General features: G+C 46.6%; 1 protein-coding gene across 1 annotated transcript in view; it reads left to right on the top strand.

The window, feature by feature from the left end:
• LOC144145284 (uncharacterized) overlaps positions 1–24,640 on the top strand; it is a 104,957-nt gene that overhangs the window by 18,591 nt on the left and 61,726 nt on the right. The window contains exons 2-3 of the mRNA XM_077676834.1: positions 20,861–20,939; positions 21,259–21,375. Of these exons, the coding sequence (XP_077532960.1) occupies positions 20,861–20,939; positions 21,259–21,375 (196 nt within the window). The remainder of the gene's footprint in view (positions 1–20,860; positions 20,940–21,258; positions 21,376–24,640) is intronic.

Here is a 24,640-nt window from a genome sequence, read left to right as displayed (position 1 = left end):
GGGGGAAACAATGACAAGAAAATATTGATTACACGAAAGATAAAATCCTGCGTCTGTCAGTTTTGGTGCACTTATTTGCATTTGTAGTGTCTGTATGAGTTGTGTCTTCGCTTCCTTTCCCTTTCCTACCTCTCATGTTCATGTGGAGCAGCAAGCCAAGCTTGCAGCCAGGCTGACTTCTTTTCATCATAAAAGGCATTCCGCCTTTTTTGTGATTGTGAACCATTTCGCACAGAATGCTAGGTGTGTTTCTTAACCAAAATTTATAATCCAGATCGTGGGGGAGAACGCGTGCTGTTGCTCAGGGATTTGCTCCACATTTGCTACGTTGCTAGATTCTGAGCTCGCGCTCAGCGGCGCATCCTCAGCAGCAGAAGCATCTCGGCCGAGTCACCACATTTCCAATAAAAATTGCTTTGATGCGGAGCAGTTTTGCGGGCGTCTACATGATGACTTCAAAGCAGGAAAGTATAAGTTATGTTGTAGTGAACTGAACGGCTACAGCTCACTTCGACAATAAGGACGGGGAATAGATGGAGGCAAACATCACTGACAACCATCCAAGTAATCTCCAAAGTAGTGCAGTCATATCGCGATACAAGGATAAAGACCGGGCCATACGTTTCCTCTAAGAGCTCATTTTTCTTCTTTTATGGGCCATCTCCTGGCAGCTGTCATTTTTTTATCCTCTGAGGCAAGAAGGATGAGAAGAGATGTGTCGTAAAAAGAGCTTCAGCCAAGAGCTGCTGAACGACATAGGGTTCAGTGTAAGTGTGTAGGATATCGCTGGAGTGTACCATTTCAAAACCGATTTCGGTAAAACGGAAATCGGAAACTATTTTCGCCGTCAACATCAAGCGCACCCAATTGTGTGAAAAAAAGAAAAAAAAACATTTCTAACTTTTATCTTTTTACTTACCTAAACGACGATGCAAGTAAGTTCTAAATTCTGGCTGTCTCGTGATCATTTCGGGCAGCCCGTTCCCAAAGTGCGAACACTTAGAATTCTTGGCGTGCCTTTCCACCATGATGGTTCGGGTTCGGCCCTGTTACCGCAACTTCACAGAACCGTGACCCAACTTACTCACCTCATACGGCGAATAAGAGGCCAAAAGCATGGTCTCACCGAAACTGACACATGCCGATTGGTACAAGCCCTTCTACTTAGCCGGATAACATATTCGACTCCCTTTATTGAACTCAAACCTCAAGAGATCAGCAAGCTGGACGTCCTCATACGGAAAACATACAAAACGGCCTTAGGCCTCCCCACTTACACCTCCAATGAAAAACTACTCCGGTTGGGGCTACACAACACTCTTCAAGAGCTAATTGAAGCCCAGCGAAATTCACAACTTCATCGCCTAACACTTACTCCTACAGGGAGGAAGGTGCTTCATGACATCGGAAGACCAAGCCCAACCACCAACGACTTACCTCAACGAATCCCGCTACACATACGCAAGAAACTCAAGGTTGCTCCCATTCCCAAGCATATGCACCCAGCCTTTAATCGAGGCCGCCGTGAGGCAAGGGTCCGCCAGCTTACGAAGAAATATGCAGACGACTGTCATACCCGATACACGGATATCGCTCAGAATCCCAAGATACCCGGCACCACCCTGGTCACGGTCGATTCCAAAGGAGAAATTGCCACTGCAGCAACGTACTTTGATTTATCCACAAGATCGGCAGAAGCTCTAGCTATAGCCCATGCAACCACCACTCACCACAATCAACCCTATCTTACCATCATCTCGGACTGTCAGGAAGCCTGCCGAATGTACCAAGCTGGGCTGGCACCACCCCAGGCCATCCCGATCCTACAGCGATTGCCTGAAGACATAGAAGTATCCATTGTCTGGACTCCTGGTCACTCGGGTCTTGCTGGGAACGAAGCGGCACACGCTTCCGCCCGAGAACTCCACTCCCGGGCATTCCCATCCTCAATGCAAGCTACCCTGAGGGGCACGGAGAGTGGAGCTACCCACCTGGCACCCCTCGACAACAGCTACAGCTCACTCTTGTCACATTACACCCACACGAGAAGAACATATCCTCCCCCCCACCACACGTTATCTAACTACGAGGCATATATCTACCGCCGACTACAAACTGACACCTTTTACAATCACACCATCCTCGCACACATATCTCCATCCACATACCCCTACAACTGCCCGCATTGCGACACTCCTCTCACAACCTATCACCTCGTCTACTCCTGCCCACGCCACCCTGACCCCGTCCCCTCCCCTTCCCCTGAGCAGTGGGAGTCTGCGCTGACCAGCTCGGCACCGGAGAGCCAAAAAGCGCTTGTGCAACGGGCCCTGGAATCAGCAAAGGCTCGCGGCCTCCTGGACGTAGGAAGCTGACCACCACCCCTCACTCCCGCCCTTTTGCTCAATAAATGTTTACTCCTCCTCCTCCTCTCGTGATCATAAAGTTTGAAGCAGAAAATTTTGCCCTAATGTCCAACTGAGCCGCACTTCAACCAGCGTGGCATCGTAGACCAATGGAAAGTTACAGGGATCTAGACAGCTTTTAGGTCAGAGTAAAAGTGTGTTCCATTCTCACTTCCCATGGCACTAGAACAAGATCAAAAGTGGACTGTGGCTGCAAAAACCCTCAGCCTACTTACTGGCAGAACACATATCTGTTTAAGCTCCATGAAAATAAACAAGAAAGACAGTACAGCTATGTAGTTCCGCTGGCTGCCCTGGGGCAAGCAGTGCAGCACATTTTCTTTTTTTTTTTTACTAGAATATGGCTCCAGTAGCACTCTGCCCTGGTCTGCACGAAAGTGCACTTAAGTGCACCAGTTCACGTCAAAAATGTATCCAGTTTGTTAAATTTGGCCTGACGAGCCACAAAAATTCAATTCTCAAGCCAGGCCAAGTAAGAACAGAACACTGCCAGCTGTTATGGCGGCACCCACGAGCGACAAATTAGCCTTCATTGCACTTAAAGCAAAACTTCATCGGTCTCACTTATAGCGGTGTCGTAACCACAGCGCACTGCAGAAAAGCCAACTTTGCACATTGGGAAGGCACGTGATGAGGGTGATGAAACAGGAAAAACATGTTTCTTGTGGTTTGAATCGAGCCTGAATCCCTATCGTCATGATGCCGATGTCTATCCTATTGCGCCATCATCGCATCCGGGTCGCTCAGCATTTGCTTTGGGTTCGTTGAGCGGGCGTTGATTTTGGGCTTTGCCTGAGTGGAAGTGGACTTTGGCTTTGAAGTTTGGCAGTTTGGATTTTGGACGACGACGACGATGGGTGGGGGGCTCTAAGCTTTCTCGTGATGAATTTATTTGCTGTAGCCTGCGTTTGAACTTTGACTCGCAGGCAGGTTGACGCTTAGACTTGAACTTTCAGGTGGTTTGCACTTTGATCGTTGACGGTTTGACCTTGATTGCAGTGGCTTTGAATTGGGCACTTCACCGTTTGACTTTCACACGCACGAAGGCTTCGCGTTTCAACCGCTGTCATCGTCAGATGGGGGAGCTTCTGGTTTTTAGTTTGAAGCTGTATGATCTTGGCAAGACAAGTTCCAACAACCCAACAACCAGACACATAGCCTAAAACATTCGGACGCTGCTTTGCACGAGCCACAGTTTCGAAGGTAAACGCACCCTTTAGGCGTTTCTTTATCCCCTGAAGGTTCAAGAACAAGCAGAAAGACACTTGAACGCCGGAAAGGTTACGCAGCAACTGGCCTGACTTCAAAAACACGGGCGGGAGAAATCGCCAGGGCGTGGTGTTATACAGAAGACCGCGTACTGGTGCTCTTACAGAAGCGAAGTCTCGAGGAACGCCGCAAGCGCTCTCCCCACACGGTAGCGGAACTCGCAGGAAGTCGATTGAGAGTTCACCGGGGAAAAGAGCGCGTGCTGTAGCAAAACAGGAAGCGGAAAGTAGAAGGAATAGCGGGGCCGCCTTGCGAACACGGATTCCGATTAGCAATGCAGATCGCGCGTGCTGCCAACGACAAACTGCTCGCGCGGCACGCTGGGCGCCATCCAACACCCCCCAGGTCACACAATGCCTTAGCGCTGGCCCTTAACCTTCTTTGCATTTCTTTTTCTACAGTTGATAACCTTCAAACGTTATCTGTGTTTCTCGCTCATTCCTGAGCCCTTTTGCTGTTAAAAATATCTCAAATCTCTCAGCGGTTTTACCATGGGAAGGCTTTCTGAGGTGTGGGGGGGTTGCTTAGCTTTGAGGCAACGTATAGCGCTTTCAAGCGCTTCAGTTGCCGGCGCCCTCCGCCAAGGAGGCACTTGCAGCCAACATGCTCCCGGGGGAACATGCTCGGAAGGGGCGATCGGTGGTGCCTGTCGCGTTGTCCTTCGTCGTGAATACCGCCTTCAAAAGCTGCGGCACTGCCGGCTCTATGAGCCCACATGCCCGGCTGGATCGGATCCGGCACTCGCGTGTTCAGATAAACCTTGTAGATAACGATCGTACTGTCAAAACACCCCGGGCCCGTTTAGGCAAGGGTTGGAACGTGCAAGCGCGCTTTTTCGAGAGTTCATCTGTTGAAGAACCTAACTGCCGGCGTTATGGTTAGGCACTATGGTTCGTTCGGCCTGCGTCTTGTTTGCAGTCCATTTCTGCAGAAGAAGACTAACAAGCGAGTTGCGTAAGTAAAGGCGAACTTAACCTCAATGATATGTTTTCATGTCATTGAGGTGAAAAACGTTTCATGTTTTAAGATATAACTCAAGTCCGGGACCTGAACAAAACAAAAAAGAACCAACGAGTAGTCCCAGGATGTGTACTTTCGGTATTTGAGTTTTCTATGAATACAAATGTAATATACTCCTCGGATATAATATAGCACATATAATATACTTCACACACCCTCTTCAGTGTCCATTAAAGCTTTCTCTGTCTCTCCCTCTATGCTTCACACATATAATATACTCCTCCGGCTCCCACAAAGCAAATCTCAAGAGATCTTAGCAGACGATCTTCAAATATGGCAAATCTGTATTTAAAGGCATCATCAGACTGCGTATTCTTTAGAGAATACTATGCTAAATCAGGGAGAAAGTAATAAAATCCTGATTGCTTTCTGATTTCGCAAAACAAGAACGCGTGCTAGACCACCTGGAACTTTACCAGCTTTAACTATGCGCAGCCAATCAGATAACGCGCAGCACCTAACTGCGGCTCATCGCACGAACACCATGGGCACAGCTATCCATCTTAACAAGGGCCAGCCACTTCGCCGGCGGCGGCGACGATGTGCCCCACAGGGAACGGAGAATGCGCCGACATCGGATCTCGTTTACATGGCACGCCTGCATGAGCCCAGCTAGAGTCACTAGATAAGATACAGAGAACCGTCACTGAGGCATGCAAGCGAGCAACGGCGGCCATTTTGTTGTGTATCAGTGTTTCCAGATTGCCGCTTCTGCGGCCTCACCGCTGACTTGGACGATGTCATTTGTAAACAACACTGCCGAACGGGCAGCAACGCACTTCGAACACACTTTTGCAGCTGAAATGCTGCGAAGCGCGTTATCTTTGATTCGCATTGGGAACGACGCCAGTCGCCCGCAGCCGCAGAGCATACAGGACAAGCTAAGTCTACCACAGCAACGCCGCCTGTGTAATCATTGCCTAACACATGGCCTGCTTTCCAATGGGAGCGGTAGGGACGCTTAGTTCAGGCACTCATCCGCTATGTGGCGCCCGCTTATGTTCAAGCGCAGTTGTCATGCTGAAACGACCGTAGCGTTACTCGACCATGCAGAGCCCAAAACAGAGTCAAGAATATTTCCTCGCACAAAAGAGTAAAAAGGACGGTTACGCACGAAGTTTAATGAAGTGTTTCACTCGCTCAATAATACACTGTGGCAGGATTACACAGCACTGGGAAGTAAACCGTTTTCTAAATGAGGCCAACATCCGCGGAGAAACTTTGATCTGTGAAGCGCTTTTAACGAAGACGACGAAACAGTACCACCCGTTTGATCCCTGTGCGAAAAAATTTAGTACGCACGTTTTAATTCGTAGCATTCTCTGCCGAGTACGCGCACAGCCAGGACCGTGTATCGCGCCGCATTTCCACAATAACGCAGATTTCGCAGAATTTCCACATTTAATCGTTACAATAGCGTAAATAGAGATACTTGGTCGAGTAGTACGTATTTTGAAAACATAATTAGATAAGAAAAATATGAAAAATAGCGGGAATGGCCAACCGTGTAACGCCTGCATTTCCATAAAGCAGATTTCGCGAAAGTTTAATTAATCGTTATAATAGCGCAAGTGGAGATAATTGTTCAAATAGTATCTTGAAAGATCAAAAAAAAAAGGAAATACAAAAATAGCAAAAACAACGAACAGGGTAATTTTCTTCATATATACATTTACACAAAAATGCAAATTCGGCGGAAGTAACACCTGTAATCGTTATAATAGCGTAAATGAAGATAATTGTTCGGGAATAATTTGGAAAAACCAGAAAAATTGGCTTTAAAGAACTCACACTTAGACAAGCGGCATAAGGATGCTACACATAAGTAGACAATTATCTGAATTTATGCAGATTTTTCTCAGCACTTACCCATCCCATTGTGTTAGCTCAAAAAATCATGCATCGTTTTGAATCCCAAGCCCGTGCTCTTACACAGAAATACCCTGTTTTCTTACCTCAGGGGTAAGAGAAAACGCGGGGGTAGCTGCAAGAGAAATGACATGTAGTGTGGTGACCATGGCGTACTTCAAAACCAAAAACATGGTTGAAGGGTGCGTCCTCAAGTTAAGCGACGCTGCGCTGCGTCAATGCGAAGATTAATTTGCTCCCACCATTAACGCCAACCACCGACTAACCAAGGAACAGAAAAAAAGACCTACTTCATACTAGAGTACCGGCACTGTCAGGATTGCGTAGATTGGCGAGTAAAATCCAGACGGGTTCACTGAAACTCCCATAGGTACGCTGCAAAGAGTCCTGAGCATCGCGTGATCACTTTGTCACGTTAAACCTTCCAAAATGATATTCGTGCTCTTGTTTTTTGTTACAATTCTCACGCATGTAATGGCGAAACATTGACTTACAGGGTACTGTTTTTCTTTCCCTATCCCCGTCTCATTGTTTGCTGATGTTTTCTATGTGACACTAAAGCATTGTAGAGTGGAATATAACTGTTCAAGTTCGTAAATATCCTATCATAGGCAGAGACGCCCCAAGAGCGAGGCCAAAAATACCCATATGATAGCGTTTTGTTAGAATCGAAACTACTGAAATGATCAAACCGCACTACTGAACACACGCGACTTCAGTAGATCATCACGGAATCCTGAAGGCCACCCTGTGCCTTTTTTCTTCCGAGCATTAGAAGTAGACTATACCGGGCGACTTTCCATAGAGAAATGAAGAGTTGTATTAATCGTTCAGTTGCACTTTTCATATACAGGGTGTTTCAGGGAAGCCTTTAAGTAGTTTCAAAAAATAGGCTTTCGGAGGTAAAATTGTTTTTCTAGCGCGAAGTGATATGGAGCTGTCTAAGGAGTTGCGCTGCTGAGCACGGGGACGCTGGTTCGATTCCCGGCCGAGGCGGCCGCTTTTCTGGTGGAGGCGTAAAGCAAAAACGCCCGTGTGTGCGAGATTTCGGCACACATTAAAGATCCCCAGGTAGTCAAAATTAATTCGGAGCCCTCCACTACGGCACCTCATCGCCTGCGTTGCGTCGGTGCGTTAATCAATCAATCAATGATCAGGGGCTGTGGCGGACGCAATAAAGGGAGTTCCAACTGCTATATACGGTAACAATTAACTAGTACTTGTTAATTAACTTTTCAAATATTGCAGTTAGGTGTGTGATTGTACTGTGAAAATTGCAGAGGATCATCAGTTGTAGAGGATCATCCAGCGTTGGATTTGGGAAAATGTGCTTGTCCGCAGAACTATGGGCTCAGCACTTCCTTCCTCCGAACACCCGCTTCTGTAGATCGGTGGCTGCAAAGCGCCGCAAAATCGTGCCCCCTGTTGACGTCACACGTCCAACGAATGCCGCGCTTAATCGCGTCCGGGCTAGAGCGGAGCTGGGCCGGAGCGCGCCCCTTCGCTCTGATTTGCCCGCCTCCGCTCCGCTCTGACCGGCGCAAAGCTCCTCTCTTTTGTTCTCTGTTCCGGTAGGGGTGTCTAGTACTGCAAATTGCAACACCTCCCCTCGCGGGAACCCCTGTGTAGATGCGACGCATAGGGGGTTCACGTTCCAGCGTTGGACAGCGGAGGAACGGCGCTGGAACGATGGAGCGGAGCGGCGCAGGCACCGCGTTTTATAGCGCGCATAACGGTGAGGGGACGCGCCGGCGCCAGTGCGTCTGCCGCAGCTCTGGCGCAACACAATGCAACCCAATCCACTTTAATTCAATCCAATCCAAATCCAATCCAATCCAAGCCAATCCAAGCCAATTCAAGCCAATCCAATCGAATCCAAGCCAATGCCCCTCGCGAGAGAGGGTTCGCTATCGGAGAGGAGAGAGGGTGAGCGGCGGAGAGCGCAGCTGGCGCGGCGAGGAGAATAGGGGAGGGGTGGACGCCGACGACGACGCCGGATGCAGGGACAAGGCGAGTGAATGAGATGCCTTCGCATCTAATAACGCCAGCCAGGGCTGAAAGGGTGCCAGTTATCACTTTTGCCTATGCCTCCACCCCGTTGTTAAAACTAAACACCGTACACAGAAGAAGCGTCGCAACAGGGAGGGGCTTTTCGCCGGTCTTCACTGTCTTGCATGCGTAATTATGCGAGCGGCAATTAAACTTCGCAGTTCGATATCTCGGAGTACGGATGCCCTAGAACAATTCTGCTAAATGCGTGCAAACACGATTGCGTCCAACGCTTCAATACAAGCATGCCTGCTTACTGCAGCCACTAAAAAGGTAATTATGAAACTTTAGTTAATTAAGCCACTGACATCAGTATTTACCCTTCATTCTGTGTCTTCCTGGTCGCATAAGCTCATTGTAGAGGTGGTCTTTACGTAAATTCAAGCGCCTAATTAAAAAAAACTGTCTACTTAACTTTGATCACCCTGCATGTACTGTCATGCATACATTTTGTCATATGTAATGACAACATGTTGACGCAGGAAGGCTTGATTACATTTACGGGCGCCTCTCGTAGTCTGACCCCGTTGCCGAACAAGTCAGCTGATACGTGTCCTCACAGGAAAATATAAATAATTCTAATCGAATCGAATTATTCTCTTTTGTTGGCGGCAGATCTTCCCGTGCATCACCCTAGGCGCAATATAATCACTGGGTCGGCATTACCGGGCTTCGATCGCGGCGGCGCTAGACATGTGACATTTTATAGTGTTTTTTTTTGGGGGGGTCCAGTGTGCGTGCACGTGGTAGGCGTTTCTTTCAGCGAACAGGATAGCGCCAGCGAGAAAGGTTTCCGTGTTGTTTTTCTCTTCCTTTTTTGTCTGCTGCAGAAAAGATGAGGCCCGCCAGACGCGTTGGGGTCCAGAACTCTGGAAATTTTCCCGTTCCAGGCACTGGAAGGCCAGTTTCTTTGTACTCTGAGGCGAATTCTCTGGTATATAGGGCGGGCTTTAGATTTATAGCTAATATTAAAAGCAAACTGGCAGTGTTATAAGAAAAAGGATTTATATCTTTTGCGCTCCGAGCTCCTCGTGGAATCATAGAACTGATAAACGTGGGAAATCTGATTTGAAAAAAAAAAGGTTTTAATATTCTTTGACATCGTTTTTTATTCTTTACATTTTTAATGTGAGTCGGATCCAGTAAGGAACGAAGGAAAGACGAATGAAAAATTCTGCGGAAATTCAGCGAATTATCTACTAATGCGTAGCATTCTTATGCCGCCTGTCTTGAGTGTGAGTTTTTTTTTTTTCAGACAAATTGTTGGTTTTTCTAAATCCTGTCCGACCAATTATCTTCGATTCCGCTATCATAAAGATTACAGGTGAAACTTTCGCGAAATCCGCATTATTGTGGAAATGCCATGGGCTATAGGCTTTGCCATCATCCGTAATTTTTAAATGTTCTTCTTATTTTTTAGTTTCTCGAAATTTCTTGCGACCAGTTATCTCCGTTTACGCTATTATAGCGATTACAGGTGGAACTTCCGGGATGTCTCAATTTTTGTGGAAATTCACGGCGTAACACGGTCCTGGCTGTGGGGGTACTCGGCAAAGGATGCTACGCAATAAAACTTTCCAAAACGGGGCAACCATATAACACACTGAATTAGCGAAACATGGATAACTGGGGGAAGTAAACCATTTAATTGTTATGATACCGTAAGAGGAGATAATAGGTGGAATGAAATTTCGAAAAGCCAAGAAATACAAAAATGGTAAAGAGAGAACGTAGTAAAATGAACCAATAAAACCAAAGAAAGGTGCATCTTATGCACCGCCCTTCTCCCCCCCCCCCCTCCCCCCTTAACAAAGACAAAAAAAGGCGCGTAAATCAACAATGGAGACACGAATAAGAATATCGCGACAATAGGCTAAGCTTGCACTATGCCTTATATCCGCATATAAATGTATTAGTACTGAGGTAAGGCAGTTAGTCGCTATTGTTGGTGAAACGAAACAAAGTAAAACCCAAAATCAATCAAATGTATTTGGCTACTTGCAAAGTCTTCCTAAGTGCGAATGCAGAATTCCTGCAAAAAAGGTCTAAGGAACTACAATCAGAAAGCAGGGCTGTGGTGATAAAAAGTTAAGGAATAAATCTAACGTAAGGATGAATAAGCATGCCGAAAGCACTCTTTTCAGCATATGTAACAAAACGCTAGAACAATTGTACAAGAATATAACGACCTCGGAAAGGTGGCCAGTGCTGACCCCACCCACGAGAGAGAAATCAGGCGCAGAATAGCTATGGGCTCAAGCGCATTAGGCAAGCACTCCCAAATAATGAAAAGTAAGCTACCTCTATCACTCGGCGCGAGTGTTTCGGCGCGAGTGTATCTCGAACCGTCTAATTACATCCAGTACACTGTAAATCAAAGAAGATTATTCTAGGCTGGTGTCGTTAGTTCAAAACACTCTCCCCATCCAAGGCGATAACACATGCGGCATAAAAAATAAAGAATGGAACACGCGCTTCGCTTGGCCCACACATAACACTGCAATAACACAGCCCGGCGCAGCCGTTTCGCCGAATGCGGGCAGGGGGATGCTCGCTGCGCGGCGGACTCGTGAAAGGGACTTCGACCCGGCCGTGTGAGCGGCGAGACAGCGGGAGAGGCGAGCGCCAGGTCTGGCCTTCCGTGCGCGACACATTCCCCCCCGAAATGACTCCGTCATTTGCCTTTAGCTATATAGTTCCAATGGGTACAGCAGTTCAACGGGTCTTCGGAGAACTGTCCCCCCAGGCAGTCGTACTTCACATGATCGGACCTTTCCGTCACGGCCATGGAATGTTGTTTCAACGGTTCCCGTTTCCCACATCTGTCTAGGCTGCATTGTTTCGCCTAACAGCACCAAGTTTCAAGGTTTTTAGCGGTCTGGGTGTGTTTCCTTGCAACTGTGAGTTCCGTAGTTCTCTCGGGTATTCTGTCGCCCACCTCTTTCAGAAATGGTTCAGCATTCTATTCCTATGAGACAGCGTTTGCTTCAATAGGGAAGAAGAAAGTGCCGTTATCTCCTGGCGCTGTACTTTAGGTAGCGATGTGAGCCGTCTTCCAGTCAAAAACAAGGCTGGAGAAAGTGGATCAGGTTCGTTGGGCTCGCTGTAGACATGTGTGAGGGGGCGCGGATTTAGCATTGCCTCTACTTCGTTCAGTGTTGTGCACAGTTCTTCAAATCCGAGGCTGCTCGTTCTAAGCGTCTTTTTTAGAGCCTGCTTAGTGAGTCCGACAAAGCGCTCATAAAAACCGCCCAACCATGGCGCGCATTCTACAATGAACTTCCATTGTATGCGAAAGTTGGCGACGAAGTTTTTCACCTCTTCGTTTGTAATGACTGACCAGAGCGCTGCTAGATCTCTACTTGTCTTCTTGAACGTGAGGGCGTTGTCACTATACATAGTGCTCGGTAATCCTCGTCGAGAATGAATCGACGGAAATCCAGTAGAAAGGAGGACGCCGACATGTCGGTCACCAACTCGAGGTGTATTGCTCGGGTGACACCGCATGTGAAGAGCACGATGTAAGACTTTGTACTCGTCGCTCCTTTAACGAGAAGAGGGCCGGAAAAGTCGACACCGGTCACCTCAAAGGGAGAGGCCCGGGTGATGCGGTCAGTCGGAAGGGGGGCGGTCACTTGGCTTGCTGGCCGCGAATGAAAACGTTGGCACGTTATGCACGTCTTTATGATTCTCTTAACCAGCTGCCTTGCTCCAATCACCCAGAACCGCTCTCTCGCTTGCGTCAGTGTATCCCGGATGCCTCCATGCAATATTTGTTGGTGACAGTGCAAAGCTAGAAGCTGCGCCACTTTACTATTCTTGGGTAAGACGGCGGGGTGCTTCTCGTTGTATCCAAGTTGGCTATGCTGAATCCTTCCCTCAACTCTTAAAAGGCCAACACTGTCACTGTTTAGCTCACCAAAAAACCAAAACATAAACAAACGCAATGCACGCTTCGCGGCAATACAACCAATGCATACTGCCGGGGAGGAGATATGGAGTGGAAACTTGGCGCCTACTGAACAACTGGAAAGCAAACTTAGGTCGGTCAACGGACTGTAGAACAAAGAATGATAGGAGCTTCACTTACGGAGACAAAACGAGCTTTCTGGATCAGGGAACTAACTCCAGTAGAGGATGTCATACTTCAAATAAATAAACAAATATGGACTTGGGCATGGCATTTCGTGAGGAGAAACGACAAGCGTTGGGCCACCAGGGTAACAAAGTGAATACCCAGGTACGAGTATAGAAGAAGGAGAAGGCCAAGAACTCGATGCACGGACGAATAGAGGAAATTTGGGTGCAAAGAATGGTCTCGAGCAGTGCCGGACAGGAACTGTTGGAGGTCAATGGGAGAGGCCTTCGTCATGCAGTGGGCCTCAGTGAGCTGTTGATGATGATGATTACGAACAACATACGGCTACAAAAAATCACAATAAACACAAGCGGTGTAAAAATGCTGCGTATTAGTAGACAATTACCTGAATTCAACACACTTAACGAATGCCGACTAACAGTGGTCAGCTGGAACGAGTGAGAACAGATATAGACACAACGCTTCCTACGCGGAAACTGAGGTAGGAGAAGCTGGAAGATACCTTAACCAGTAGTTGCGTCATTACTGCTACGACTATAAACCACAGAGAAGACGTGGAAGACGTAATAAACTCTTTAATTGCCGTATTAAAATTTGTGTTCAAGCAAACAAATAGACTAAGAAACAATTGCACAATGTAGGCATCCTTGTGATATACGAAAATCGCCGGAGGAGCCGCGTACGGCACGAAATATACGACTTGCACTACAGCTTGATTGTGGGCAAATCTCGCAATGTTTCCGGTGTATGACATTATTGTTGTTTAACATACCACGGCCTTCTGGATTTTTTTCGCAGCTGAAACAATTTGATTCAAGAAAGAATTACACAAATCATACTTCGATCTAATACGGTTGTATTATATGTGTGGTAGCAGTGAAAACAAGGTACGCAAGGAAGCCACAGATGAAACGCCAAACAAATTTTAATTTTTTTTCTGTTACACCCTTAGTCAGCAGTATAACAAGGCTCCACTCAATCGGTTTCCTTTACTGCTGCCTTTTTTAGGTGAAGCTGATCCCTCCAGGTACCAACCCACGAAAAACCTGTCAGCGTCCCTCTGACCTTCAAGCAACCGCGTCGTCCATTTAAGGTCAACCAAGCTGCTCGTGTGGTCTCCAGGCGCCGAGGATTTCGCCTGCGAGAGCGTTGTTGTTTGTTGTTTATTGATTCAGAAGGAAATGGGCATGAAAGTACGGACTGCGGATGTTATTGCGCCCATTCGCGGGGCACACATGCATGCAACGTAGTGCGTGGGATGGGATATCGGGGAAGAGAATAGCACCGAAAAAGAAAGGGTAAAAAGGGGGAGTGGAATCTTTGCACGGCCGCGGTAGCGGGGGTCATCCCTTGAGACCGGGTTTTAGGCAAATGCATATTCTGTTTCTTTCGCTCCTATTGCCCCACTTCGATATATGAGCGTGAAGTAGAGAGAGCGAGAGAGACAATTCTTTAATGATACCAAAGAGGTCAGCCCTGCATAATACTGGGCTTACTACTTCAGATGGTTGGTGAACGTGCAACAAGGGTTAAAGGCTGAAATGAATAATACAAATCAGAAAGAAAAAAAAATGAAATAAAATCCATCAGACAGACACACGCTCACATATACACAAAAAACTGAAGGAAGCTCACACTAACGCGTAATACTTCAGGCACGGAGCAAGAATAAGATAGGCGGCCAACCTAGGCTTCCTAGCGCGACCAGATAATGCCACAAGCGCTCGTCATACGTTAAGCTAGCGGTATCTGCCGTGGGTGAAGAAACTGCGTGGCCACCGCAATCGGCATTTCACTGCTCAGCCCCGGAATTAGTGCAGCCGCTTTCACTTCGTCCATCAGGTGCCGCTACCCTCTCCTTCGCCGTCGCAGCTACAAATCTTTGCAGTCCGCCTTTGGTTTTCATTGTGACATTAACTGGTCGCTCTCCCGCGCTTCGCGCAATGGGCCATTTCGCCTCCTATATATTCCTCCGTGACTTCAGGGTAGCGAAGCCGTACGCAGCTTTCACGACCATCACGATGGTTTAAGTCCACGATTGCTTCCAAATCGCTTCTTCGTCACACCCGCAACGACCTTTTCTCCATCATTGTTGCTATAAGTATGAGCTTCTCTCTCACTCTTTTTTTTTTTTTTTTTTTCGTTGTTGAAGTGAGAATCAGTGCACATCGCCTTGGAGGGGGGCATACGCTATGACCATTGTTTCCCGTTCCGAGCAATTGTTGCCACGATTACAGAGAACGCTGCAGTGTTTTTTTTTTTTTAGGGGAAGGGGGGGGGGGGGGTGGCGGGGGAAAAGGGTGGGGGGGGGGGGGCAATCTTGGCCAGTCTCCCCAGTGGGTATGATTGGCTTGCAAACGTGCGCTGATGACGCTGAGCGGTCCTCGCGAGGCCCGCGCTCACGTGCGCGCTCTCGGAAATGTCTTGGTATTAGCGAGCTCGTGCACTCACTCACTCACTGACTAACTCACTCACTCACTGACTCACTAGCTCACTAGCTCACTGACTCGTTTACTTCACTAGCTCACTCACTCGTTTACTTCACTCACTCACTCACTCACTCAGTCACTCACTCACTCACTCACTCACTCACTCACTCACTCACTCACTCACTCACTCACTCACTCACTCACTCACTCACTCACTCACTCACTCACTCACTACGCCACATTTTCGTTACCCTACTTTAAACTCATGCATTTTCCCGACCTAGGAAAACCTTTGAAACTAAATTTTCAATCACGATATAATCTGTGCTCCAGCCTGAGTGCGCCGCTGAGTTGACCAGTCTCGCCTACGCCTGATACGATATTGGCACTCATTCTAAAGATTCCATCGATTTTGGCGGAGCGCCTTTTAAAGCGTATGACGAGCAGCGGCTGCGACTTAAGACCAGCAAGTCTCCTCCAAAAAATAAAAAAAAATCCAGACACTGACAGACCTGTCTTACAACACGTCGCCTCCTGGCGACCGTAACCCGCAGCACATGACATCGTGGCCATGAGAGCCACCGTGCGCGGCCGGAGCCAAACACGCCGGCTGAATTGTTTACCGAGCTTCGGCAAACAGGCGTGAATGAAAAATATTTGCTCTCCCCTGCTACCGCGCCTCCTACCGCCAAAACCTGGATTGAAGCCAGCGCCATTTTCATCTCCGTCTCTGCCTCACCATTCAGTAAACAAAGTAGTAATGATAACTAGTCTTCATTTTTTATGGAAGGGTACTGGAGGCCTTGTCAGGGCTTGAAAAAGCAGGTAAAGGAGAGGGGGGAAAGATTTTTTTGTCAATCTCCGGGGTCCTTGGAAAAGTCCACAGGAACAGAAATACGCACGTGCGGTTTTTGTTTTTTTGCTTGCGCCGAAAACGCTCAGCTTTCTTACTTATAAAAAAAAGCCGGGCTGAAGGATTCGAAATTTTCGCAGATATGATTTTATGCGTACATTCATCCACATTGTTTAAAAATCGCTTAAGTAGTTTGCATGTTTTTATTTGGTGGCTAGTTTCGACTGCATCAAAAGTTCAAAAACAACGCAGTTCTTTTTTTTGTAGTTTTAGCATAAATGTAGTTTCTCTTGTTATTTTGTTTTGCGAGTTTACGAAGAGAATATCTGTATTTTTAAACATTCCTATGTAGATACATTTTATACTTTTTAAATAGAATTGGTAGATCTTTACTTTGAGTCAGTAAACTCACTAGTAACACAGCGTTTGTAATAAATTTAACTTTATTGCTTATATCTGACATACGATCTGAGCACCCGCGCCATCTACAGCAGCAGGCTGGCCGACCTCCTCGTGAGCCTTTCTTTTTTATCCTTCTTTCCAATTTGTCCTGCAAATAACCAAACAGCTTAAAAATAGGCGCTGTACGTTGCTGAAATCTTTGACCTTAGTTGAAACGTTAGTCCAAATGATTCAATTTTCTTTCACCCAATTTCTCTCTTCAGGTGGCAATAATCCCACGAATCACTCGCAGCTTTTTTCTTAAGTGAACAGCAACCAAACACACCTAAATAATTCTCCTTTACTTCTTTCTCCAGCGCCACATCAAGCAGTACCTCTGAAAATTATGGTGTGAATGCATCTGAAGGATCTATTTTAGGCGCTCAGCTCTTTCAAATGTTCGTTGGCACGTAGATAGGCAAAAATAAAAATTGTAATATTTTTTTTTCTTTTGATCATCGCCGATTTCTTGTGCTTAAGGGGACCTTTACTGGCCAAATTAGTTTATTTTTTATCTTTTTCTATTCTCTATCGGCAGTTTACATTGTTGGGGTCCTCCGAAAACAACCTTCATTAAACTCTACGCTCCAGCTACGCCTCTGCAAAAAGCTTTATAGTAGTCTGTTTTAAGTGCGAATGCACTTCTTAAGCGAGCCTGAAGCGTCCGCCGCCGTCCGCATAGCAACAGCTGCGGGTGCGCGCGCTCCTCGTCTTCCTTGGCAACGGGGGAGATGGGCGCGCGCTGCCTGGCCGCTGACATGGCACATACCCACGTGAGGGATTGGCCAGGAATCTCCTCGTCTTCCTTGGCAACGGGGGGAGATGGGCGTGCGCTGCCTGGCCGCTGACATGGCACATACCCCCGTGGGGGATTGGCCAAGAATCGGGCGTGAGAAGGGCTAATGCACCCGCTTAAAGGAGTACTGACACGAAATTTCAAAGCTGAGATCCGCTCTAGCAATCAAGTACAACGACAACACAAATAGGTGTCTGTGAATAAATGCATCTTTCTTTCTTTGTAGTTGTGTGTGTGTGTGTGTGTGTGTGATCTCTCTTTCGCGAACATTACCGAACCGCACAAATTCAACTCGTGCATTCGCACTTTCCCATTCTTCCCCTCGGGGAAATGCGGGGAATTTTTTTAAGAACAGCACTTTATACATGCAGCACGGCCATTTCCTTTTGAGAAAATAAATAATAATTGCAGCCTAAAAACACACCCGTGGCAGCTAAAAGTTGGCACATTTTTCTGCGATGTGTTTTTGACTAGCTTGGCCTTCTGGTCTACATACGAGTAGCTCCAGTTCACGTTCGTGGGCTGCATTTAAGCTCATCGCTTTAGGTGTCATTCATTACTGCGCCGGCACATGGTCCGGAAAATCTCAGCAGGAGTTGAATTAATACAAGTGGCACCAATTTCACTGCCTGTTCACACAAACATTACGATTGTTTACGGGCCACTCTCAATTCACATGGAAGCTGTATTACGCCTAACAAGAGTCAACCTAATGCTGGAACTAAGCGCTAACCTTTCCAAAGCCTCCGATTTTGCAGACTTCAGAGCCATTCATTTTCGAAAATCCGGCAGTTCCCCCCTAGAGAGGACTGCTGTAACTAAGCTTGCCGTTATGAAAGCGCTGACGCAGAAGCCGAAAGAATTGAGGGCCAGTTTTCTAGTGCCACACCCTGATCTAGCTTCGCGACTATTTCGTGTTGGGCCTGCGTTTTTAGAGCGAGAGCTCTACTGCGCCATGTCTCGCTAGGTCATTCATTGCCCTGCAACGACCCTGAGCCCCTGGAGGGAAAATGTGGCAGGTTGACGTCACGCTACGTCATCTGCTGCGGAGAGGCGCCGCAGCTGCGCTCGGCGAAAGCCTCGCCACTGTGGTACCACGTGGCTACGCGAGAGTTTAACGGCTGCTTCGCCGCTGCATGGTCACTCATTTTCGCCATGGAGGGCGCGCTGACTGGACCGTCTGTGCATCCTTCAGCACACGCGACTGGCTGAATCCAATTCTCCTATAGCATAGCTTCCATGAAAGACTGCGCGCTTAGTCTTCGCCAAAGCAAACCAATCATATTTTCGCTTGTAATAACTAGGTTTACAAACCTGGCCCATTTTTTAACACGAAGGTGTTGTATTCCCGGATACACAAAGATTTCCCTGACGTCATAACCATCACGGAAGTGGCGCCAGTACAACGAAACAAGCAGCCTGTAAAGGGTGCCCCTCTGCCCTCTGCTTCCGGGGAAGCAACCTTTAGTACTAAAGAGTACGTTATACTTAGGGTTGTTCGTTTTCGGGTGTTATAATTGAACACGAAAGAGTTTTATACCGGGATACAACAAGATTTCACTCCTTTGCAGAAGCGACCCGGCAGCAGGACGTCGCTCGCTAATCACACCTACAAGACAGCCGCCTACCCGCAAATCATGCTCAGCTGCACATTTCACTGCACATTTCACTTTCGTGTTTTACCGATTCCTATCACAGAGAAATCAACCACAGTTTTTCATAAATGCAGATTTTGAATTGTTTATTGAAATAGCAAGGGGGAAAGAAGTGGACTGGGCATCATAAATGCCGACTATGCCATCTATGTTATACACGAGTACAGACCCAAACGCGTCGCGCTTTGAGCACTTTCATTTCCGTTGTGATTATACTCCTCTTCCCCAAACCGGCACCTAATCGATCACCACGGTGCCCAGAAAATAATCCCCGTAGATTTTATAGTAACCTATATAGAGAACAAACAAGCTGAGATGTAGCATTCCTGCATTTATTGTACAACATTACACGACGCTCCCGTATGAGGAAGCTCTGAGTTCAGGCAGAATCTGCGCGCAGGGCTTACGGTGCAGTAACTTTGAATTGCGTCCGCGCTATCTCATTTTAACGGCGTGCCTGAACAGGCGTGCTTTCCGCCTGCTGGAGAAGATCGCGATGTGTGCGTTTGATTAGCGTAGGATCTGCACTCCCGACACCAATCGATGTGCGGCAATCAAATGCTGGCTGCACTTCTCTTGCGGGCCGTCATCGAAATTGAAATCTGCTCGGGAAACAATTACCGCCAAAATCGAACCGATGTGGAACGAAGAAGATTTCCTTTCATTCTTCCTCCTCCACTGTAATCCAACTGCCTTCACTCCTCATATCCTCATTTCGTTCCTACATTGTTTTCGTCGTGTTTTATATTTTCTGTTTTGTTTTGCTTTTCCCACTCCGTTAGTGTGGTACGTGAAAAGGCAGGCTTTCATGATTGAAAACTTGCCAGAAATGCGGAATTCGTAGACCCGTTGGTTCCAGCTTTACTACTCCTGTTCGGAGCTTCTCTACGGATATTAGTTACATATTACTTGCCTTCCAACAGCGTTGCACGCCGGGTAACTCCGCAGTGAACGCACATTTGAATTTAATAAGGATGGTACGCTGCAACAAACTTCACGAAGATATTTATGTGGCTTCTGTGTTTGACAAAAGCAAAGGTATTCATCTCTGTATGCCGAAATCAAGTTTTCCTCCAGAAAGGCTTAAATACAAAGTTATAATAAAGATCATCACAATCACGTTAGATTAAGAGGCGAGAAGTTTATATTATTGTTTTGTTTGTCTCAACGGCTGGTAACATCAGGACATTTGGCACGAAAAATAGCGGTTTGCTTTTTTTTTTTTTTTACAAAGTCGCAAAGTGCGGGAAGTATGAAATTGAACCTTCCGAGGAAAAACAAGCTGAGTGGTCGGATGACACGTGCCAACAGATTTTAACCCTTTTTGCTATGGACAGGGCCACGTGTACCTATCTAGCAGATGATTAGGTGAATGCATCTTTATGAATGCCAAAAAGAGTTGCTTTTTACGCCGCGAAGTACTTGCACATTTCTTTCGAACTCGGCCCCTTACATGTGCAAAGCGTTAAGAGCTGCCGAGATGCGAGGAGTACCTACTTTGCTTTCAAAATTATGACCGCTATTGCATCCACTTCATTGCGTGTTTGACTGATTAGAAATGGTATAATTGTCGCCATAGTGGGACAGTGGCTGACACGTTTACCTGGTGGAAGCTTGGTCGGCGGGCCGAGTAGTGGTAGGAAATGAGGTATATTGATTGATTGATTGATTGTAGGGTTTAACGCGCCGACACAACGCAGGCGATGAGGCGCGCCGTAGTGGAGGGCTCCGGATTAATTTTGACCACCTGGGGATCTTTAACGTGCGCCGAAATAGGAAATAAGGTATAGCTCACGAAAGAAAGATATGCGCGCATTTTAAATTGTTGATCGCATGCCCACGATGCACACACTCTAATTAAAATCGGTTCTGAGTCTCAGCTTAATTTTTTCATTATAGAGAACACGTCGGTGCAGGATGTGAAAGCGCAACTTTTCTCCTCTTTCACTCGCAGTTGGTGGTGTTGCAGGAGTTCTGCGAGTCGTCGAGGAGGTACTGCCCCCCAGGGGAGAAGGGAACAGCAGGGCACCCAGGCGAGTTTCTAGAGACGTGTTTTGTTAGGATACTTTTGGATTTTTACGATTGCATGAAAAGTATGCCACCGGTAAGCGCCTACTCGGTATTCGAAGGCATCGTACTCTCATTTATCATTTTCCGGTGCACTTCGTACGGCCTGGTAATGGTAGGAACAATTTTATTTATTTATTTATTTATTTATTTATTTATTTATTTATTTATTTATTTATTTATTTATTTATTTATTTATTTATTTATTTATTTATTTATTTATTTATTTATTTATTTATTTATTTATTTATTTATTTATTTATTTATTTTCCATGTCTTGTGCAGGCAACCCAGGTCTCAAAGGTGACAAGGGGGATAGAGGCGACCGTGGGTTTCCAGGGGAGCCAGGGACTATTGGACCTCACGGACCGCAGGGCATGCCTGGATTACTGGGACCAAAAGGTGAGTACCAGCTCAGGAGCAGAGACGGTCCAAGGTTACGACTGCGTAATTCCCACTTGACAAACAGAAGTTTGCGAGTATCAGACGCGAATCTACAACACATCAGTGCGTCACGATGAGTGTTCACCGAATAAATAAAACCAGAGAACCTGATTCTAAGGCTAACGGTAATAAATAATACCCGTTCAATGGTGCGCAGCGGTCTTCTGATGAAGGTCTGTTAAACCTCGATCAACTGCAGCTCAGCGCCTTTCTCACAGAGCCACCGTGGCGGGCACGTGCAGGCTATTGAGGACCTAACCTCGTTGCCCCGTATATTCATCGGGCACTGAGTTCAGCTGATTGGGCGTTCAGCCGTTCACGGTAGAGACAACCTCAGAACTTTAGTCCCTTTCATCAATTTCAAAAAATACGACCAATGCGTCAATTTTAAAAAATACGACCTAATGCGCTTCTCCATTTCCCCACCAATGCAGGTTTACGCTGACGACTATATTGTTGGAATAGGAGGATGTGTACATCCGCATATTTTAGGAACACCATACTCATACATACATACTTTGCCCCGAAACCTGGCATTAACCTCTCATATTCAAGGACCAACTAACAGTTTTGGCGCTCTTTGGTCGCAGATACCCTTGCGCCATTAACACAAACACACCACTATTGCAATAAAATAAGTACGAGTGCGGACGTTCCCGCTCCTATTTCGCCCTTTTCACCCGCCCTCTGTTTTGGACCCTCTGACTACCCCAGAGCAGGGTACCAAACCAGACCATACGCCTGGTTAACTTCATATTCTTTAGTTCGCTTTTCTCCTTCTTCCTAATGACTCCGCCATTTTGTTTTCACTGTTTCAAACCAGGGCACAACAGCACGTTTCACTGCCTTCCTTACTAACTAGGTATGCGGTGCAGGTACTTCGCCTAATATAAACAAGAAAAGCAACTTCACAAGGAAGGAAGCAAAGGAAAGAAAGTCAAGCACGATGTTTGGACTGAGAAGCATGCAGGTGTGGGTGGAGAATTGATGCGCACACTACGGCGCTCTTTTGGTATGGTCGTCGGCGTGAATAAAAGAAGCCGTCCGTGGACCGCCTTGCCTGCGTTCCTTGCGTTCCGGGGCTTAGAAGCACGTGTGCAGTTTAGCGATGCGTGTGATTAAGGAACAGCACGCGAGCGGCGTGCGTGGCTTGCTTGCACTCGCAGGTAACGTACTTGGAGCACCAGAGATTATTATTCTTCGCGCGGATACAAATTACCACGACCAGGGGTAATGCAACGTCAGAGGCGCGGAATGGCCACTTCTAAGCAAAAAAGGAACCGAAAAGAATGCTGGAAAATTACGCCGCAGCGTATTCTACTTCTTATTCAGTTTTCCATGGTAAAAATTGCGGGCACAAAAAAAGGAAAATGGGGTAGGTATTACCAGACAATTTTAGGTGAGCACTAGTTTAATAAAGAAGGCAAAAGCAGAAAGGCGGTAACAATGTCTATACTAGTTCGATAGATATTCCAACCCTGTAGTGTCGCAGACATCCCAAACCTTTTGTTTTTGTTTTGTTTTGTTTTTTTGTTTTTTTGCAAAACTAGGTCCAATGAATAACAGACACAATTTACTGTGCATTTTCTAAAATATGTTTGTCTATTTTGCTACTTCGTCAATAAATTCCTAAATTTCATTAAGTTGACTTGTACAAAAAACAGCTGATCGTGAAGGTAACACGGGAAGCGCCATCTTTTGCATATCGATGGTGAAACTAGTTGACGGGAGGGAAAGGCGCGATGGTACGCACAGAACACGGAGTTCAGGATCGATTCGAAGTTTTCTGTAGATGCTAGTAAAAGAAAAAAGTTCTTCGAGATGCTCGGCCCACCTAGTCCTCCATTTGAAGCCATTAGTCACGCAGCCCGTGTGTAAGAGATTTCGGCGCACGTTAAAGATCCCCAGGTGGTCAAAATTAATCCGGAGCCCTCAACTACGGCGCGCCTCATCGCCTGCGTTGCGTCGGCGCGTTAAAACCCTACAATTAAGCCAATCATTATTCACGCAACAAAGTTTCAGTTTTTCAACCAAAAGCAAACGAAGCGCGAACATTTACGTTCTGTCCTGAAGATATATAACCTCTTTAGTTCATTGATGTCACCTTCTGGCGTGGTTTGAGCTCATTCAATAAATGCTCTGATTGCCTTTTCATCTCACGCATCATCGATACAAATTTGATGTTCTTATCTAACGAAATTCTCCGACATGCATAAACTGACTCACGTATTCGCATTCGTGAAAACGGACTGATGACCGTACGCGACGAATAATGTTTCAATAGAACAAAAGCACCTGCATATTTAATGCAAGCATAACGGTGGCTGTACTTTAACAAAGAACGTAGTCCGAAAAAAACTTTAAATAGAGCTCGCTTCTTGCCGGATGAAATGCTAGAAATGGAAGTGGAATGCAGACATTGAAAACATTATTCATTATTAAGCTTTCATTTAGTTTTTTTTTATTTTCATTTGATAAAAACTTAAAGCAGCACCCAAGCCTTCAACGAAGGAAATATCTATTTCGCTATCTTTTGTTTTTCCTTTTTATGTATTCCTTGGCCTCGTAATAACGGACAGTAATAACACTTTTGAGACATCACCAGCCGCCTAAATTTGGAAAGCGTTTCGTTGCGGTGCCACGAAAAAAGCAAAAAGGCAACGCAACACGGACCGTCTCGGGGAAAAGGTGTAAGCTTTAATGAGAACTCCGCGTCACCTCGAGAGCTACCGCGCTAAAAGGATTAGGACCCGTCTGCGGGGATTTTTCTCGGGCTTCTAATCCTCTTCTCGGTGCTTTGAGCAGGATGTTCACGACAATCTCCCTTTCCTCCCCCGCCTCCCTCCATACATTCCCGTTATCTACTACAGGTCGCTCTTAGTGGCTTCCGCCCTTTATCTGAGTTAATCTTTGTTTTCTACTTTTTGCGTGACCCATTGCTCGGTGCACACCGAGTTGCGTCGGCAATACCGTAATTCTCCCATACCACTCTCATCTTGCGGAGTAAGAGAGGGGTCGTGTTTTGGGTTGTTCGACGTGCTACCAGCTGCGCCTGACATTATGTCGGGACATCGGGACAGGGCGGGTGGGCTTCACTCAACGCAGGATAACAAGCCAAGTGAGGTCGTGTGGCTTTCTGCCGACTTTGTCGATGACTTTATATTGGGACACGAAATAGAAGACTAATCTTGGTTTACAGATGGGGGAGTAAAAGGTTGCAGCG

Source organism: Haemaphysalis longicornis, unplaced genomic scaffold (genome assembly GCF_048455015.1).
Source record: "Haemaphysalis longicornis isolate Haplotype H1 unplaced genomic scaffold, Haemaphysalis longicornis Haplotype H1 scaffold_7, whole genome shotgun sequence".
In the NCBI taxonomy this organism is placed as follows: Eukaryota; Metazoa; Arthropoda; class Arachnida; order Ixodida; family Ixodidae; genus Haemaphysalis; species Haemaphysalis longicornis.
The sequence above is the reverse complement of the archived record's forward strand: the minus strand, read 5'-3'. Positions and strand labels throughout refer to the sequence as shown.